The sequence below is a fragment of the Nothobranchius furzeri genome, chromosome 12 (genome assembly GCF_043380555.1).
Source record: "Nothobranchius furzeri strain GRZ-AD chromosome 12, NfurGRZ-RIMD1, whole genome shotgun sequence".
Classification (NCBI taxonomy): domain Eukaryota; kingdom Metazoa; phylum Chordata; class Actinopteri; order Cyprinodontiformes; family Nothobranchiidae; genus Nothobranchius; species Nothobranchius furzeri.
Window position 1 is genome coordinate 652,536 of NC_091752.1, and position 19,786 is coordinate 672,321.

The window sequence follows — 19,786 nt, forward strand, 5'->3', positions numbered from 1 at the left end:
ATATGTAATGTTGACTAGTGTGTGTCACGTGTGTGTGTGTGTGTGTGTGTGTGTGTGTGTGTGTGTGTGTGTGTGTGTGTGTGTGTGTGTGTGTGCACGCAGAGACCTTCCAGAATCACATGATCAGAAGAAACACACAGATCGGAGACGACCTCTTGTTCTGTTTTATGTAGCACCATGAGGGTTGGAGTCAGCACCTCTGAGCCAGCAAGGGGAGATACCCACAGAGTCAAGCCAGTGAGTTAAGTGTGAAATCTTTTCTGGCTCCAAGAAGTCAGCTAGATGTGTGTAAGCAAACACCAGTGAACACATCATCATGGGATGCAGCTGGCTGGACTGGTGCATTTGTGGACACCATTACGTGTTTGATGAGCTGCCAACTGCTGAGTCAGGAACTGCGGTGACCCGAGAACATTCACGGAAGCCCGTTTTACTGTATATACCATGAAAACTTGGAAAAGACATACCAAAAAAATGTATTCAGATTTTCTGTATTAGGTTTGCTACAGATGATCAGAAACTGACAAATCTAAATAAAAGCCTTTGAAAAGTCTGAGCAACTGTGTTGATTTCTAACAAAGATCAACTCCCCAGACAGCATCAGCGGTGCAGTGAGAACCCCGGCAACAAAGACTTATGATTCATTTGAACATAACCAAATGCCCTGCCCATGAAGTCTACATGAAACACATTTAGTTGACAATAAATTACCCATCTGATGCATTTTATTCTGTTTTTGTTTACACAAAAATATGAAGGCTTTTCACAGCTGCGTTTAAAAATAATGGACACTAAATCCTTCTGCTGCAATGAAAACTCCAAAAGTCTGAAATAATCATCAAAAGGCTCTCCGTGTTGAATGGGCACAGCTTAGACAAGTTTCTCCTCTTAATGAGGTGAAAGGTCAGACTAGCGGTACTCACCACAGATCTCAATTTATTCTCCTTCACCAGATTAAGGGAGGTTTGGTAGCAAGAAGCAAGATCAGTCTCCTCCGTAGGGCCCACATGACCTCTGGCAACTGGACCCACGGTGTGGATCACGTCTGGAACAAGAGAAGCACCACAGTTTAATAATAATGCTAATAATGATAAGTAGGTGGCAACCACGAGGTGTGTTACTGTGGCCTTTCAGACTCTGCAAAATCATCAAAATAGCATGAATTCTTTGAATGATCACCTGTCTGGTCTCGTGTTCTGGTTTGGCCAGACAGAGGCCATGTACACACGTAGCGAGGTTTTTGGAAACCAAACATCCTCTCCCACCCATCTGGGAAAAACGACTTGGGGTGCACCTTGCTTTCAGCAAAAAACTGCCAGTGCATCAAAAAGCACATTCATTGGCATGGCAAACCTGTAGGTGGCAGTAGTTTCCCAAATCGCCCGAGTCTTTGCCAAAAAACTTTCTTAGATGTGGAACAAGTAGATGGCAGGCAATAACGTCTCTAACACCATCCTCCGACTGGGGTCTTCTACACAGAGCAGCAATGGAGCTAGTAAAAACAAAACAGCTTGACCAGGTGGTGCCCGTGGCATTTTTGCCACAAGCAGTGATGTTGTGAATAGAGGTCGACCGATATCGTTTTTTCTATTGCCGATACCAACGCCACTATAGAGGTCTGCCGATAGCCGATATGTGCCGCTGCTTTTCATGGCCGATTTCTATTTTCCATCTTGTTTTCATCCAAAAATGTCGCTACTATCATTTGATGCAGAAAATTTCAGAATCGTCACCAGTTTTTGAATTTTAACCATCTGTTAAATCTTAATTTTGTGCACTGCTCCAGGTTCAAATCAGAAATCAAACTAAAGTTATCAAACAAATAAATTAACTGACAAATTATAAAAAATTTCTAAACTGGTATTTCAAAGCAAATTTTAGTAGAAAATAATTTTTTGAGCATAACTGATGTAGATGTTATTCAGGAACCTAGACATAGTACATTTAAATTTAATTCTGTCGAAGCACTCGGCTGCCCAGGGTGTCTTTAAATCGCCTTTACTAAGAGGGTATAAAGAGGGTATTAAAATGGTAAATATCTGCGACACATCGGTCTACCCCTAGTTGTGACACCTAAAACTCCGGTTATTCACATCAACAAGCACATGCTGACAGCTGAGAACTCACAAATCCCCACGTTGGTCAGAGTATTTGGAAGAAAAAACTGTTTTTGGTGTTGTTTATTTCCACTTTTATGAGAATGACGGGTCAAACAAAACAAAGACATCTTCTTTGTAGGATATTCAGTTACTTGTGGACACGGCTACAAAAAGCATCTTTGTATTTGAATCAAATGGAAGAAGACTGGAAACCGACAGAAATTGTTTTCATTCTGATGTCATTTTTTAAAACCTCAGCCGTAGACAGGGCAGGTCAACATAAACACACAATAAGTCGTTTAAGTCAACGGGAAAAGCTACGAGATCTCCTTAAAAAGGCCATCGAGCTTTACATTTGGTGTTCTGCTTTTGCTATTTTAATTATGAGGCCATCATTCATTGCTGCTTTTCATTTTATTCAAAAACAGCAAACGTAGGAATGTAAAATAACATCCATCATTGTTATCCACCAATCCTAGTTCATGGTGCATAAACACATTAGCATTAGCATTTTAATCCTCCAGACTGCCCTTTCTGTTGCTAAAGTATTATTTGGTGTTAAAAAGAATAAAAACTCCCATCAGGCTCAGGTGAGGGTATGGAAGATAAACTCTGCAGTGTGTTTTTAAAATGCAATCATCTTCTGTTTTCATGCACCTGACCTCACGGTTTACTTGATCTGAAACATGTGACCTCACTTTCAAACTAAACAAATGCAAACCGCAGCTTATTACTTCTATACGAGATCTGATTGGACGCTGTACGTTTGGTTCCTGAGGGTTAGGGCGGCTGCTGGGTTCCAGGGAGTTTTCCAACGCTGCTTAAAGGATCAGATTTTGTTTCGGAGCGGTAACGAAATACGAGTTTGAGGGATTCCAAACAAAACTGGGGTTGAAACAAGAAATGGAGGTGTCTGATTTACTGTCTTCTCCCCGCAAAAACTGGTGGGAAATTGGCCCAACATTGTTATAACGGGACAAGCGGTAGGTTGTTGTACCTGCATATTTCATGGATTTCTTCACTACAAAAATGGCAATATGCCAATTAAACTGTGGGCTGGTGTCCAAAATACAGACTACTGGTGAATTCATGAAAATTTAAAGACTTTTCTTTCCAGCGGTTTGGACATCTCGGCTTGTTTCCTCAACACCTTGGAATCAAATAAATATTTATACAGCTTTTTCTCTGTGAGGTGAAAGACATTTTATTTTGGAGCTAAGGAGGGGTATTACGAAAACGGTGGGTATTTGCAACAGAATACAAAAAAATAAAAAATAAAAAATAACCTGACAGCTGCTTCAACCGCAGTGAAGTTAAACAAAAATGACATATTTGCTCAAGGTCAGAAGGAAGAATACTTTTTTGGTATTTAAAGAATGAAAAAAATCCATTTGTTTAATCTGAAAAAACACAAAAAGAAGAGATACAACTAAAAAGGTCATTACTCTGAGATAATTATTCATCCATCCATTTTCCTTTGCTTGACCGGGGACAGGTCACGGGGGCAGCAGCCTAAGAGAGGCCCAGACTTCCCTCTCCCCAGCCACTTGGGCCAGCTCCTCCGGGGGATCCCAAAGCGTTCCCTGGCCAGGTGAGAGACACAGTCGCTACACCGTGTCCTGGGTCTACCTTTAGGTCTCCTCCCGATTGGAAGTGCACGGAAAACCTCACCAGGGAGGCATCCAGGAGGCATCGTAACTAGATGCCCGAGCCACCTCAACTGGATCCTCTCGATGTGAAGGAGCAGCGGCTCTACTCCGAGCCCCTCCTGGATGACTTAGCTTCTTACTCTATTTCTACGGGAGAGCCCAGCCACCCTGTGGAGAAAACTTGTAACTCATTCTTTTTGTCACTTGTGACCATAGGTGACAGTGGGAATGTAGACTGACCAGTAAATCAAGAGCTCCGCCTTCCAGCTCAGCTCTCTCTTCACCACGACAGACCGGTGCAACGCCATCACTGCAGACGCAGCACCAATCCACGTATCGATCTCTGGCTAGGTCATTTTATGAAAAGGCAGTTCAGATTTCGACAAAAGCTCCTTCCTTTGATGATATTCTTCTCATTGTGACATTTTCGCCGTTAGATGCAACATGTTTCTTAAGCCAGATTTATACTTCTTCGTCATCTCAGCTGAAACGTTGCGCACATGCTTTGACGAAGAAGTTATCCCTTTGAACTTCTCCAATGCCTGGGGCGTGCTGCAAAGCAACCCGCCTGCAGCACAACAGAAGGTGTAGCGCTTCTTTTGGGGGTGGGGGAGGGGTGTTCTGCCACCATTGCGGTCTTTAAGCTTATTTATTATGGTGCATTTATGTTGTGTTCAACACTTTTTAACAGGAAACTTCTACCCTCGTTCTCTTCCACCTCTCCATGCCGTCACCACCTTGGTTCACCCAGTGACCCATGTTTTCTGTAACGTCCTTACACAAACAAAAGTTTGTTGCCTTTCTTTTTACTCCTTCAGTCGCAGCTGTATAAACGTTCATATCGTCGAACAGTTTCCATGAGACGTTCTTCTGTTTGCCCGGAGTCTTAACTGTTCTGTCCTCACTAAGTGTTGTCCTCGTGGACGTAGACTCAGCTATCCAGACAGCTAAACACTCTCCCAATCAAAAAACCAAGGAACAGGCCGATGTGTTGAGTTGGATGATTTAATAAGGAAAAAGTGTGAAACTGTTGACAAACCAGAAATAAACCAATAAAAATGTTGCATCAGTATAAAACAACACCACATCAAATCACGCTCATGCTCAAAATATTAAAGAAACCACATGTGAGGTGAGCTAGCTTAACCTTACTAGCTTAGGTTACACCTGCATTCAAATTAAATTCAAACTACAAACTATATCACTCTTTCACAACAATAACAATGCACACAAGTCGTTTCAGTGATAACAGATAATATTACTCACAGATGGTGCCGTTTATCAACTTGTGAAGGCATGGATGGTAACAGATTAACAGAGGTGAAACTGCTTCTGGCTAGATCTTGCAGAATAAAAAACAACCACTAGAGGGCAAACTACTGAACAGAAAATACCTAATGCCAGCACACTAACGCTAGATATCTTCAGTAGTCTTTTTACTATTTTATGGAGGAATGGCTAGCCTGGCAAGCCAGACTAAACACATTTATTATTAAAACTTAGCAAAGCAAGAATTTAGTCTAGTTCACTATTTCAATTCAATTCAAGTTTATTTATATAGCGCTAAATCATGACAAGAGTCATCTTGAGGCACTTCACACAGTAAACACTCCAATAAAGTCCCGGTCATTAAGCCAAGTAAGTAAGTTAAAGGTTTCCTATAGAAGGAACCCAGCAGACTGCATCAAGTCAATGACTAGGCTTTACAGCGGTACTGTTGATGAATTTAAAGGAAGTGGTGTCCTGACAATCACAGGCTTGTGGTATCTTTCACTTTTGATGGATAGCAAAAATCGGGGATGTTTCTGTCGCTCTCTGTACGTGTCGCATAGAGTCCTGACTCGACGCATCACGGCACTGCGTGTCTCCGTACTCACGCAGATGGACAGTGTTGGGGAGAATACTTTGCAAATATATTTAGTTACAAAATACTGAATAATAATAATAATAATAATAAAACTTATAAAGCGCTTGTTTAGGACACTCAAAGACGCTTTCACACACTCTCACATTCACGCACTGCTAGTGATGGTAAGCTACTTTGTAGCTACATCCACCCTGGGGAGGTCTGACAGAGGCGAGGCTGCCATTTGGCGCCGTCGGCCCCTCTGACCACCACTAACACAGGCAAGTTGGGTGAAGTGTCTTGCCCAAGGACACAACGGCAGAGTACCCCTGGCGGGAGCTGGAATCGAACCCATGACCCTCCGATCATGAGGCAACCCGCTCTACCACCTGAGCTACTGCTGCCTGAATACCGGTTTTAAATTAATTTTGTAAACATATTTCGTTACTTTGCTTAACCTTGGTGCTGTATTTCAAATACTTGGAATACTTCCTCTTAAAATCAGATATTAAATATCGCAGCGTGCATTGGTAGCTACTCCCACAGGAAAACAGAGGGCATGTTTATGCTAAACAATATGAACTGACTGGGAAAATAAAACAATTTCATTATTTTTGTTAATTTATTCATCAAAGAGTCAACAGATTCTGTTTCTGTACTAAAGTGACATAATACACCATTACTGTCAGGCACTAGGGGTTGTACGAAATAGTCGACTAGTCGACTTCACGGCTCTGTAGTGACTTTTTATGCCTGTCATCAACTAGTCGCTGTCACGTGATAATGACTGACAAGATGCAGTCCTCGGAAAAGACAGCAGGTGATGAGCCCCTGCGCGTCTGGATCGAGGTGGAGGCGACGCGCTGTGCCATAGCGTCGGTACTGACACCGGCGGTAAAACGGATATTTAACCAAACTGTGACATTTTCCCTCTTGCAATTTAACCTTCCCCTCACCCCCATCCTAATCTTAACCAGTTTGTGCATGCAAAGCTCTGATCGTTGACGTGCGCTCCAGACATTGTGTCCTGAGCACGGCCAAATCAGGTGTCACCACCTCAAAAACAAATTTAACACGCGATCGTTCATGTCGGCTCATTTCCTTTCATGTTTTCTGTCTGTTATTTGTGCCTGATGCGTTTCGCTGCTGCGGAGCGAGGTGCATCACCTGTTGTCCTCCGGTGACGCACCCCCAAGATTCCACTATCTCCGCTCCGGCATGAACTCCGGAGCAAAAACGGTCCCGTTGTAGTCGCCCGGCGAGCAGCGGCACTCCGCTGTTTTAGCGGTCGGTAGATCTTTTAGAACTGCAGTTCAAAGGTAACTCATGAGGTGAATATATATGAACCCAGGCAGCAGTTTCTCTTTAGGATTGAGAGGAGATGCAGGAAGATAATAAACAGGCAGGACAGAAAAATAGTCAAATAAAAACAAGTTAGTTTTTGTACCTGCTGGTTGCAACAAACAGACACCATTGAAGGTAATCAGAAGTGAGGAACAGAAAATGAAATAATTATTTTTATGTTTAGAGCAGCAGGAACTCCGAGAGGCTGCAGGCGCATCAGTGAGTTTGCGGACGCTGCTCAGGGGGAGGGGGGAGAGGGCTGAAGCAGGAACTACCGTTGTTAAAAGAAATGTGTTAACTTAGAAAATGTGGGCGCAATTTTAACTGTCAAAAACTCCATCGAACCTACCGACCCCCCCCCCCCCCCCCGCCGCCGCTTCCGGCGTATGACGTCATTAACGACTAGTCGAAGTCGACTCGACTTTCATTACTTGACTGTCGACTTTAACAAAATAAAGTCGTGCAGGCCCTATCAGGCACAGGTGAATAAAGCACTAAGAAAGCAAAACAGATAAATACTTTTATAAACTGTGTCTATTAAATAAATACTTTAAAGGGATATTCCACCCCAAAGTGAAAATGTGTCTATTGCTATATAAGTACTATAAATGTCTATTCCTCAAAGTTAGATAAGTGAGAAAAAAGCTTTTTCTAACCAGCGCAGACCTTCTCCTGATCTGGCAGCCATCTGTTACCTTTTGCCTAGCATAAAAAACGGAGTGAATGGGAACTGGTAGCACTTTGGTCGCAAATGATTCAATTATGATACCAAATATTCCTGGAGAGCTCAATAATCATGTTGACTGCAAATGAAAAGTAAGTAGCAGCACAAAGGGTTTTTGAATAACTGCTTGGTTTTCCAGGAAGTGAATGCATTTTTTCTTTCACTGCTAGTAGGTTGATTTGGCTGTGGTTGTGGCTCCACCCACTCCACTTCCTGGTCTGAATCCACACCTGGCCACTCATGTTAACGCTGGTGCTTGCTAATCGGGGGTGTAGCCTCCTCATGTTTTCAGCCATAGTGTTACTTTGGTTACAGACACACATTGTTTAGGGGCATTATGGGATAGATAGCCTACACAACGCAGAGACACACGTTGCCCGAAATTCCTTTATTCATCTTTTGAGTGGAAAACACAGAAGTAATCTAAAGGCATTACGAAAGTAACAGTATTCTGAATACCATGTTTGAAAATTGTAACTGTAACTGAATAGTTACTCATCTTTAGTATTCTAAATACTGTTTTCAGTTACTCCTCAACACTGCAGATTGAGAATTATAAATCAGGCCTAATAAATGAAAATAAAACCACGAAACAACTGCAGTTGCTGCCTAAAACCTGAATAATAGAAGAAGAAGAAAATATCGTTTCTATAGCGCCTCTCTGCAGCTAACCCTATAGGCACCCATAAAAAATCTCTCTCTCTGAAGTTTGCAAATGTTTGAAGTTATTATTTAAGACAACAGTGTTTCCTGCAGCCACCCAAACTATCCTTCAAAGTTCTTTCCAGTAAAAGGTTGCAGATTTTTGACAGATCATTAACAACCTTCATCATGATTTCTCTGTGTCGCTCAGCGAACCCCTCAGGTGACTGTGAGGAAGACAACGGAAGCAGAGAGCATCAAAAGAAATGACTTTAGGAAATATATTGAATGATTGCTCTTGGATAAGAAAAATGATTCACCCTCTGAAGAAGATATTTCCTCCACAACAGATCTCTGTATTTGAGACGGACCGAAAGGGAAAATAGAAGAAGAAAAAACACACGTTGCAATAAAAGCATCAACTGTAAGCTAACACGGTGCTTCGGTACCTGAAAGAAAAGTTTACAAAAATATTGAAAATGACAGTTCTTCTACTTTTCCTGGTGCAACAAGCATGAGTAATGTAGATGTTTTCCCACTCTCCTACCTCTCTGATGACTACTATCTGTAAAACAAAATGATTTGCAGAATTTTCTCGTAATTGAAAGTGAAAGTGGAAATAAACAGAAACAGCAGAATGGAACAGAAATGTGTTGCGTCTACTGTTGAGCGCTGTGCTCGCATGCATGAGCATGGCGTAACTAGGTTGACCGTGTTCTGGTAGTCGTCTCTGTCACCAGTGATCCTTAAACATGAATACTGAATGAGCCTACATTGACTGAATGGGTGTGCATGGCTTTGTGTCCTTGTGATGGACTCTCCAGGATGAATCTGACCTTTGACCTGGCCACACCTACAGTCTCTGGGTTATCCATCCTCCCTACCCTTTTTTCCATGGACCTTCGCATGATGTTGCTTTCCCTCAGAAGGAGGGATGGTAAAACTCTTTGTTTTTGTTCCATTCAAGTGTTTTCTGTCAGATTTCCTTTGATAGTGTGATCTATGTGTGTGCTAGTATGAGAGGACAGGTTGGTACTTCATGTCCCCAGGTGAGAGGAATTCAACAACATCCGTTTTTCTTAAAACATGCTGCTAATAGTGGAGCGTTAGCTAGAAAACAAGACTGGCTTACTGCAGTTCTGTTGTACTTTGTCCAAACTATGTCACAAGCATGTCAACTCATAGTTGTAATGCCTCAAGCGTGTTGGGAAATGCCCTCCAGGGATCATTTAAACATTTCTGAGTTCAACTGAGCTAAATTAGCGGCTACTCGTAGAGCTGCTGGATGCACTAATCAACAGGAAGATAAACCAGGTGCTTTTATAGAATTCAGGAAAAAGACATTTTGAGGATTTGAGTTCTTAGATGTGCTTCTCTGCACTGGTGTTACAATTAACGTATGACCTTTGTAGTGAAACCACTTCCCTCAGGACCGAAACTCAACTCTATGACCAGTTACACCACCATTGTGTCCTGAGTCCTGCACATATAACACTCACAGCCAGCTCATCACGTTCCTGTCACATGGGAACGGCACCGAAACAAACACGTGCAGCACGACCATGGTGATACCTGTTCAAAGCCGCTCTTCATGACACAAAGTCTAACGCTTCTTTGAACTCTGAACATCTTCTCCTTCACCTCCCTCATGGTGGCCTTATTTACCATTCTTAGATCTAACGAGCCTGTAGCCGACCCGACTTCAGAAACCGTTCATCCTGGAGGTGGTGTGTGAGATTCTCTTCAAAAGACACGCAGATGTCACCAAACGAGAGCTCCGCGAGAGACGTCGCCACCACTGCCGGGGGCAAAATATGGATCACAAGTCCCAAAAATGTGGGGTTCGTCTTCATGGTTTGTTTTTCTTCCATGGATAGTTGATCAAAGCAAGTTTGAGTCGAGATGGGTGGGAAAATAACACACCTGGTCACCATGGTGGAGTTTTACCTGCCTGGGTAGTCCCATGACGAAAAACTTGTAGGATCAAAAGAGGCAAGTTGCTGTTGGAGGAGTGAAACTAACCTGTCTGATTATAGCCTCAGACAAAAGGAAAATGAAAGGGCTTCAGAGAGCGGACATTTGTGACCTCAACTCGGTTATTAGAAGACTCTGCTTGCTTTTATCAGACCAGGTATGGACTGAAGAGCTAGCAAAGAAAACACAAACGAAAGAGCTGCAGTTCCTGTGTTTTAACAACCTTTCTCCAGACTTCTCCTGAAGCTGATGTTTAAATGTTTTATTCATGCAGGATTTGAAAACAGGACCTCCAAATACTCTTCAAGGCAACTCTGATAAGTATTACATACCATACATGACATTAATTATGCTGGCATTTAAAATTCAAATATAAAAAAAATCCCATTAGCTGCCGCCTCTGCGCTGAGCTGTTTGGGGAAATATGGATTTAAAACTGACAGCATTTGTAAGTTAAAGAAAATCAGGAGCAAAATTGTATTTTAAAAATCCAGATGGAGACATTCCCAATGGAAAGTGATTTTCAGCTTGGCCAGGATGGACTGGACACGGAATGACCTCTTAATACACCAACTACAGCGCACGTGTGAGAACATCTTAGACATCCTACTAAATTATTCTTCAGCTCTGGGAGAGCTACCAGGGGACATGCTCACTTCAAAGACACCACTTTCTCAGCAACTAAAGAATGTTATGAAACATCTAGACTTCATTTAGAAGTGAAGTGCTGCGCTATTTCAGAGAGGGACTGGCACTTCACAACCCAATCAATCTTTCATTTCTTCTTCTTTTACTCACCGCTGCAGACTTTGAGGCTGTGTCACCATTTCCACATCACAACAAATCCAACAAGGCTGCAACTATCGGTGTGAAACTTCTCAGCTTCAGCATCTTTCATGGAAAAAGCTTCAGTATTAAATAAACAAATTAAAGTCAAATAAATGAAACTTTAATTCTTGGCTCGACGTTTCCACTTTAACCGACTCAGCTTTGCACAAATGAAGAATTTGATTCCTATGAAGAATGTTGCAGGTCCACAACAGCACAAAGGCAAGGGAATATGTTTCAAGGTATTATGAGAGGTTTGTTTCATACAGCTTTACAACAAGAAACAGAATTTTACTGTTAGTCATTGACTTATATTGATTTGTCGTCGTCTTCCTCCGCTTATCCGGGTCCGGGTCGCGGGGGCAGCATCCTAACTAGGGAGCTCCAGACCGTCCTGTCCCCGGCCTTGTCCACCAGCTCCTCCGGCAGGACCCCAAGGCGTTCCCGGACCAGATTGGAGATGTAACCTCTCCAACGTGTCCTGGGTCGACCCGGGGGCCTTCTGCCGGCAGGACATGCCCGAAACACCTCCCCAGGGAGGCGTCCAGGAGGCATCCTGACCAGATGCCCAAACCACCTCAACTGACTCATTTCAATTCGGAGGAGCAGCGGTTCTACTCCGAGTCCCTCCCGAATGTCCGAGCTCCTCACCCTATCTCTAAGGCTGAGCCCGGCCACTCTACGGAGGAAACTCATTTTGGCCGCTTGTATCCGCGATCTCGTTCTTTCGGTCATTACCCAAAGCTCATGACCATAGGTGAGGATTGGGACGTAGATCGACCGGTAAATCGAGAGCCTGGCTTTCTGGCTCAGCTCCCTCTTCACCACGACAGATCGGCTCAGCGTCCGCATCACTGCAGACGCCGAACCAATCCGCCTGTCGATCTCCCGATCCCTCCTACCCTCACTCGTGAACAAGACCCCGAGATAATTAAACTCCTCCGCTTGAGGTAGGACCTCTCCCCCGACCCGGAGGTGGCAAGCCACCCTTTTCCGGTCGAGAACCATGGTCTCAGATTTGGAGGTGCTGATCCTCATCCCAGCCGCTTCACACTCGGCCGCGAACCTACCCAGCAAGAGCTGAAGGTCAGAGCTGGATGAAGCTAGGAGGACCACATCATCCGCAAAAGCAGAGATGAGATTCTCCTGCCACCAAACTCGACACACTCCACACCACGGCTGCGCCTAGAAATTCTGTCCATAAAGGTAACGAACAGAACCGGTGACAAAGGGCAGCCCTGGTGGAGTCCAACCCTCACCGGGAACAGGTCCAGGTCCGACTTACTACCGGCTATGCGGACCTAACTCACGCTCCTCTGGTAAAGGGACTGAATGGCCCTTAACAGAAAGCCACCCACCCCATACTCCTGGAGCGTCCCCCACAGGGTGCCCCTGGGGGCACGGTCATAAGCCTTCTCCAAATCCACAAAATATATATCAAATATATTGATTTGGTCCAGTTTAATTGAAAAGTGTCCCCATTACTGAAGCAACAAGCTCAGAAGCACTGGTTGGCTCTGTGAGAACACACAGGTCTGTTATTAAACAGAAAAGATGCTGTACGTCCGACAACAGCCCATCTCCTTCCATGATTAAAAAACCTTTACAGTAGTGTAATACTTCAGAGCAAATGGAGAAAACTAGATCAATAACAAGCCAACACTCACTGAAATCCCTGAGCCATTCATATAGATTTCTTTTTGTGCGTTTCCTGTTTCCACAATCCAAACAAGGCAAAAAAGAATGACAAAGCAAAAGAGAACTGTCGTTTAAAGAGTAGTTTAAAAATTAGCCACAGCAAATGAGTTTCTTGTGTTGCTTCTAACAATTCTAGAACATTCTGTCTCCAGATACGGCCCAATGTATCTAACTCTGACTACGCTTGAAACAAATAAAACAAACACCAACAGCACAGTGAAGGTGGGAGCAGCTAGTTAGTAGTGCTTTTGCCTCACAGCGAGAAGTTTGTGGGTTTGAATGCCAGATGTAGTGTTCTCACCATGTGCGCGTGTGTGTGCCCCCCCCCCCCCCCCCCCCGACCAAAAACATGCATGTTAGGTTAAACCGACAACTGTAAACTGTCCTTGTGTGTGACTAGTTATTTGTCCCTGTGAGGGACTGGTGGAGAAGAAACTTAGTGAGAGAATGGGTTATATAAAATGTTTAATATGGAATACCAGAAAAGTTCTTTAAATTAAGTCTAAGATCTTTTTGACCTCTTACCAAGTCCACTCGGATGAAACAACTCCTGTTAGAAGGAAAAGTAACATAAAACGTTCAAACAGGATTTGTTTAGAGGTGCCAGTGAGCTAACATTACATCCGCTTTACTTTAAAGCACTCATTCCCATTTTCACTTGAAGCTCGTTAAAAATAAAACAGGATAAAGACTGAAGCTTGGTAAGTTGGGAAGTGGCATCTCTTCTGATTCCATGCAGCTTCATGTGAAAAGCTAGCGACCTGATTCAGTTATCTGACCCAAAGTCAGGTAAAAAAACAAAACAAATTTAACTGTCTTACATGAGTTATTAGTAAGGTTTGACGGTTCTTAGAATAACCATCTTTAAAACACTTTTCAGACAGTTATTTATGTTATACTTCCCAATGAAATGTGCACCGAGCCTATTAGAAAGTATTTGCTCTATTTTCATGTTACTAAGTTACAGAGGCTGCACTTCTATCTTTGAAAACAAATATCCTCGTGCCTAAGGGTCCTAGAGCTTATTTGGACATTTTTAATTTTGGTTACCTGGACCTGCTTTTGTTTAAAGCATGTCTAAAATATTGATAGTTCTGTGTGTTTGTTGGTGATTTATAAAATATGACTTACATTTGGGGTACACCAGAGGTCATAACTCGGACCCCTAACTTTCTTCTTTATGTGCATCCCTTTAACACGATCGCTACGAAATGTACATTTCTTTTAATTCTGATACATATAGTATTAGTTATAATTATAATGTGTGGATGTTATACGAGTTCTTACAAATGCAGCTAAAACAGAAATATCTGACACCAACAAAAAACTTCTAAATCTAACTAATAGAAAGCACAAAACCTGAGTGTTACATCGACACAAATCTATTATTTAAAAGTCTAATTATTCAATTCAAGTTTATTTCTTTTGCGCCAAATCACGACAAGAGTCGTCTCAAGGCACTTCACATAATAAACATTCCACTTCAGGTCAGTTCATTGAGCCAATCAGAAAGAAGTTTCCTATGTAAGGAACCCAGCAGGTCGCATCAAGTCACTGACTAGAGTCGGTCACTTTACAGCAATCCTCATACTAAGCAAGCATTCATATTACTAGATTAACCTTTTGCTATCTGAAAATACTGCAGACTTCAGGGGTTTCTGTAAAAATGTGACTCTGAGACACTGATTCAGGCTTTTATCTCGGGCAGGTTAGACTATTTAATGGCCTTTTTACAGGCCTCTCAAAACCTGCTGTAGCTGGAGAACATTTGATTGAAAATGTGGCTGCACACATTCTCACAGGAATGAAAAAAGTCCTGAGATATTGTACCTGTTCAATCTCTGCACTGAAGTAGAATCAATTATAAAAATCTTATTGAACAGCCCACAGGCAGTGGACACTTACGGCACTTTGATCATGTTTAGGCTCCCCTGTAATGAGTTTCTAACTAATGATGGGTGTTTGGATGTTTTATTTCCAGCTGGAGGTTCCAGTTCTAAAAGTTTAGACAAAACTCATCATTTAAACTAAATAGGAAGGTCTGAACTTTCCACTGACATTGGAACGTTTCACTTACGTAGAAAATGGATTTCAACAAGCCAACTTGGGTCAAGATCAAATAATTCCCAGTTTAGCTGTTGGCGTGTACGACAGAGATGCAGCCGTGTCCACTCTAAGCTAACTCCGTCAGAGTCATAAGCGTACGCACATTTCTAAAAAAAAAACAAAAAAAAGTGTGTATTTTGCTGTGATTGCTAGCCTGAAGCCTCTAAGCATGCACACAGCTGTTCCCGCGTTGGTCGCTGAGGATTACTAAATGAAGTGTGTACACCCACTCGGACATGGAACTGGTGTTGTCATGGTGACAGAGAGAGCAGAGTGATCCCCTAATGCTCGCTGAAGCTCTAGTGTGAAACAGGGAGGGGGGCGTCTTTTTTTTGCAGACCTGGGATCAGCTGCCACACACTGAGCAGGTACAGTTGCAATAATATTCCCCCGTTTTAAAAAATGGATTAGAAGTATCTTAGTGGTTATTCATCCTCGTGGCTCTCAAAGAGCTTTTCCATTGTCAGTGCCACTGATGTTCTTCCACACCTAAATGGGCTGAAGGGTAAAGAGCAAAAGGGGGAAGCTGTTACAAAGGGATGATGACAGACCATCATACACACATGAAATATGAGAAGAATGCGTTTCCTGAGTGGGCAATGATTATTTAATACCGTACTTTCAGACAGCAAAAATAGCTAAAGCCCCACAAACCTCGCTGGATGTTGCATAACCGTCATGTTTATGCACACGCTGAGGCCCAGAATATGCCTCGTTCCCCCGTGAGAGTGGGTGACCCACTGAGTGACGCGTATCAATCAAACACCTACCTATAAAACACAATAAAGCCTTTCCCTCTGCTAGACGTGTGCACCTACAGCACAGGGACACAATCACAGAGACGTAAAGTACAGTACGACTAAGTCCACATTCAAATGTCAAGAAGCTCTTCAAGCTAAAGAAAAGACCACTTCACTTGAAAGCCATCTCAGCCTGCTGGTTCCTGTTTGGCACGTTTACAGAGCTGAAAACAAAAGAGAAGCGTGTGTGTGTGTGTGTGTGTGTGTGTGTGTGTGTGTGCGTGTGTGTGAAGGACGGTAGGGTTGCGATGATTGTTTTGTTGTACACATGGTGTAAGAATGGCCCGGGTAACGTCTGCAGGGACGAGGAGACAAGAGCAGAAAGTCACTCCGCTGCACTGCCGTCTGTTGTCACTGTTCTGAGTTAACGCTAACATTTCCCTGAGCTTGAACGAGCCGCCAGGTGACACAAGCAGCTTGCTGATTGGAAAAACTGGGAAAAAAGATCAAAGAATTTACTAAAAGTATTCACGGACACAAAAATCTCACAGGAATATCTCGATGTGAATCGTAAGTCCTGGGATTTACAAGAGAGAAGAATAAAACAACACAAACAACCCAACTTTACAAGTTAATACCCCTTCATGTGCAGGCCTGAAGAATGGTATCATACAACAACAACAACATAAGGACATGCTTTACAGGTAACACAGACCTGGCTTTTCCACTGAATGAGTAAGCTTCGTGTAATATCAGTGAAACATCTGAGAAGGGAACAGTCAGCAGCTTTTATAGTTGACACGTACATTTCTTCCAGATATGAAGCCTTACATGTTGGAAGTGTCCAAGAAAGGACGCATTGCTATGTTTTGAGTCTAGTTTTTATGCGCTACGCTTCCAGAACATGTCGAAGAGTTCAGATCGAGCCAGGCAGGAAGTAAAACACAAAAGCAGTGCAAAGCATGTGCAACCTTTCAAAATAAAGGCCATGTAAAGATTTCCAGTTGCTTAAGGCTGTAACGGCAAATTTGGAAAACTAATTATCTTCAAACTTTTTAGGCCACTTAGCTATGAATATATAATTGAAATAAAAAAATGATAATAAAGTGGTTCTCTCCCATTATCTAAAAACCTCCACCAGTAACGCGTTTCAGACTGAAAGAAACCACTGGCCCGTGTGGTTGTCGGCCTGGCGGACTGCCGCGCAGCCCTGGGTCCTCCATTCATAAAACCCTCAAGCTTGTCACAACAGAACACCACTGGTGTAAGCGGTTCTACCATTTCTGCTACCGTTCAACTTTAGGACTAACTACCAGAGTCCCAAAAAGAAAAGCACCATCTGAAGTCACGGATATCGAAAGACATTTGGACCTAGAAAACGGAAACTGCTGTTTAGCACTATCTGGTTTCCTCTGAATGTCAACCTAAAACCTGAAGGAACCTGAAGGAAGACCCTGGACACACTAGGGGACAATGCCTCTCGGCTGGTCAGGGAACGCCTTGGGATTGCCCTGGAGGAGCTGGCCCAGTGAGTGGGGAGAGAAAGTCTGGGCCTCCCTGCTCAAGCTGCTGCCCCCGCGACCCGATGCCGGATAAGTGGCCAAAATAGATGAATGGATGGTTGGATGGCTGGTTTCCTCCGGCATCGCAGGTTTCCGGATCCAGCAGAAGCGGACACCAGAGGAGAGGAGTGGGTGTTCTGTAACAGTGTTTGCATACAAAATCTAGCTTGTTTGCATATTCGCCATTACAGATTTAACTAGTAAAAAAAATGTGCTCGATCTCAAAACCAACTATTTGTGTTGCTGTAGTATCTGAGAGGAATCTGCCCAATTGAAAAAACATCATCATGTTCATCGCACAAGAAAAAGGATTCCAACAACGTCCTAGAAACGCCGTCGATGGCTGGTAAACAGCTGGCCTGGTGGAACCCGAGTGTAATAAACTGATGTAATCCACACAGCAGATATTTGCATTATTTATAGTTCACTCAGCAGCACCCCTGCAGATGGATGCCCTGCTTAAAAAACCTGGAAGCTATCTGCTTCTAAGGAATACTCCATTTTAGAATAAATGCACCAAACAAACTGCAGGTAAATCCAGAGGAGCCTTTCGTGTCTGCCTCTGAACACTTGCACTGTGATGTTGCCTTCAGCTGCGTCACATATCGTCTCTGATTTAGGGACCGAACAGCCGGGGCAGTACATCATAATTCTACAGAGGTCCGTGCAAGCAGGACCTTGAGATGGTGAGCTGGGCTTCATGAATCTTTGAATGTCAAGAAAGATTTACACACACACACACACACACACACACACACACACACACACACACACACACACACACACACACACACACACACACAGTTGCTGTAGCGCAGCTGCAGGAAGACCAAAAGTGATGTGGCCTTCACAGATGCTATAACCCATCATTTCAATTAGGACATGTGTGCCCAATGGGGACTTGATGAAGAAAATACGTAGCAAGGAGGCAGATTAGACGCGCTCTCCAAATGATCCTAATGACAGTAATTACAAAGGCACATTCGAGTCTGCGTTGGGGTAAGTAAGGGTTAGGGAATGGGTGTAAATGTTTTTATGTGGCGCTACTCCCTTTCACTTTCACTAGTCGGCGTGATGCCAGTAACCAGTTCAAGCAGCAACTCTGACAAATTCATTAGCTGCTGAGTTATTCTCCAATTATCCTGCAAACTCATAACCAACATGTACACTCAATGGGAGCAAAACATTCATAACTATGCCAATCATTTAGACGTCTTTAAGGAAAGGGGACCAGCGTTCCAAATGGTGAGGAATCAAACTCCTTATTCTCCTAATGAAGTGTAGTCCAAAGTACTGAAGGACAGTGCTGATTTTGTTGAAGAAATACTTTTAAATATACTTTGTAGAAGAAAATGACACGGAGGAAAAAAAAAGTTAGATTAAAAACTAAAATGACTAAATTTATCAACATTTTTGCCAGTAAATAAAAGACGAGACAAAAATTGTCGACGACAAAAATCCAATCAGAAGATGGGAAAGATATGAAGAACGGACTAAAGAACCAGTCAGCAAATGGAAAAGGACAGACTTGATGGGAAGAGAACCAATCAGAGCCTGAAAAGGTTCACATCAGGGAAAAAAGAGGCTTGGTGAGTAAACACATCACCTTTGTCAGGTTAGTCGAATACACTGACATGAATACGTAGACACCCCATCGGGCGCTGGAGGGCATAACAGCATCGCCGCCATATTGGATGGGTTCCTCACTCTCCAAGCCCAACTGGAGAACAAGCAGGGCGTGCAACTATGCCCGTTTTGGGCACACCAGATCACATGGGACTACAGAAGATTTCCTGTTGGGATTTTATATTTTAATTTATTTTATTTTATTCTATTATATTTTTATTTTAACTATCATTCCATACCATATGTCTATGGAGAAAAATCATAACAAATGTGTTTTTCCTCAGTAGAAATGAATGCACTAATGGGAACCCATCCAAGATGGCGGCCCACAGCTATGCCAGCTCCAATAGGCAGCATCAGTCCATGTGGGGTCTACGTATTCATGTTCATGGTTTAATGAACCTATTCCTTTATTTGGCCAGCTAAAATAGGACAAACTCAAATTAATTGGATGGCTGAATGCTGACTAAAGTTTAAAATTTTAGTCAAAGATTAAAACTTTTGTTGTCAAAATCAACTCAGCTGGAGGGAAGAGTTTGGTCCATAGTTGAAGGTTGGATTGAGGACAGCTTGGTAGTTTTAGTCGAACCAGCTCTTCACTCTCGCAGAAGGGGCATGGGAATTTGACCAACAAGTCAAACTGTATTTTATGGATTTGGAAAAATGTTTTTGACCCAAGAAGCACCCTGAGAGGGATGATCAGTGATTATGGGGTGGGTTAGGGTCCCTGTAGCTGACAGTAAGTCAATCCTTTTCCTGGTGAGGATTGGACTCCACCAGAGCTGCCCTTTGTCACTTTTTCATCTCATAACTTTTATGGACTGAATCTGTAAGCCCAGCTGTGGAGAAGGGAGTGTCAAATTTGGTGGCAGGAGGATGATGTGATCCTCATCGCTTCATCAAACTATGACTTTTAACTCCTGCTGGGGAGGTTTGCAACTGGGTGTG

General features: G+C 43.0%; 1 protein-coding gene across 5 annotated transcripts in view; it reads right to left on the bottom strand.

The window, feature by feature from the left end:
* The window catches only part of macrod2 (mono-ADP ribosylhydrolase 2), a 652,663-nt gene that overhangs the window by 237,223 nt on the left and 395,654 nt on the right, over positions 1-19,786 (bottom strand). For all 5 annotated transcript variants that reach the window (XM_070542125.1, XM_070542124.1, XM_070542123.1 and 2 more), the window contains one exon: positions 924-1,045. In XM_070542125.1, coding sequence (XP_070398226.1) covers positions 924-1,045 — 122 coding nt within the window. The remainder of the gene's footprint in view (positions 1-923; positions 1,046-19,786) is intronic.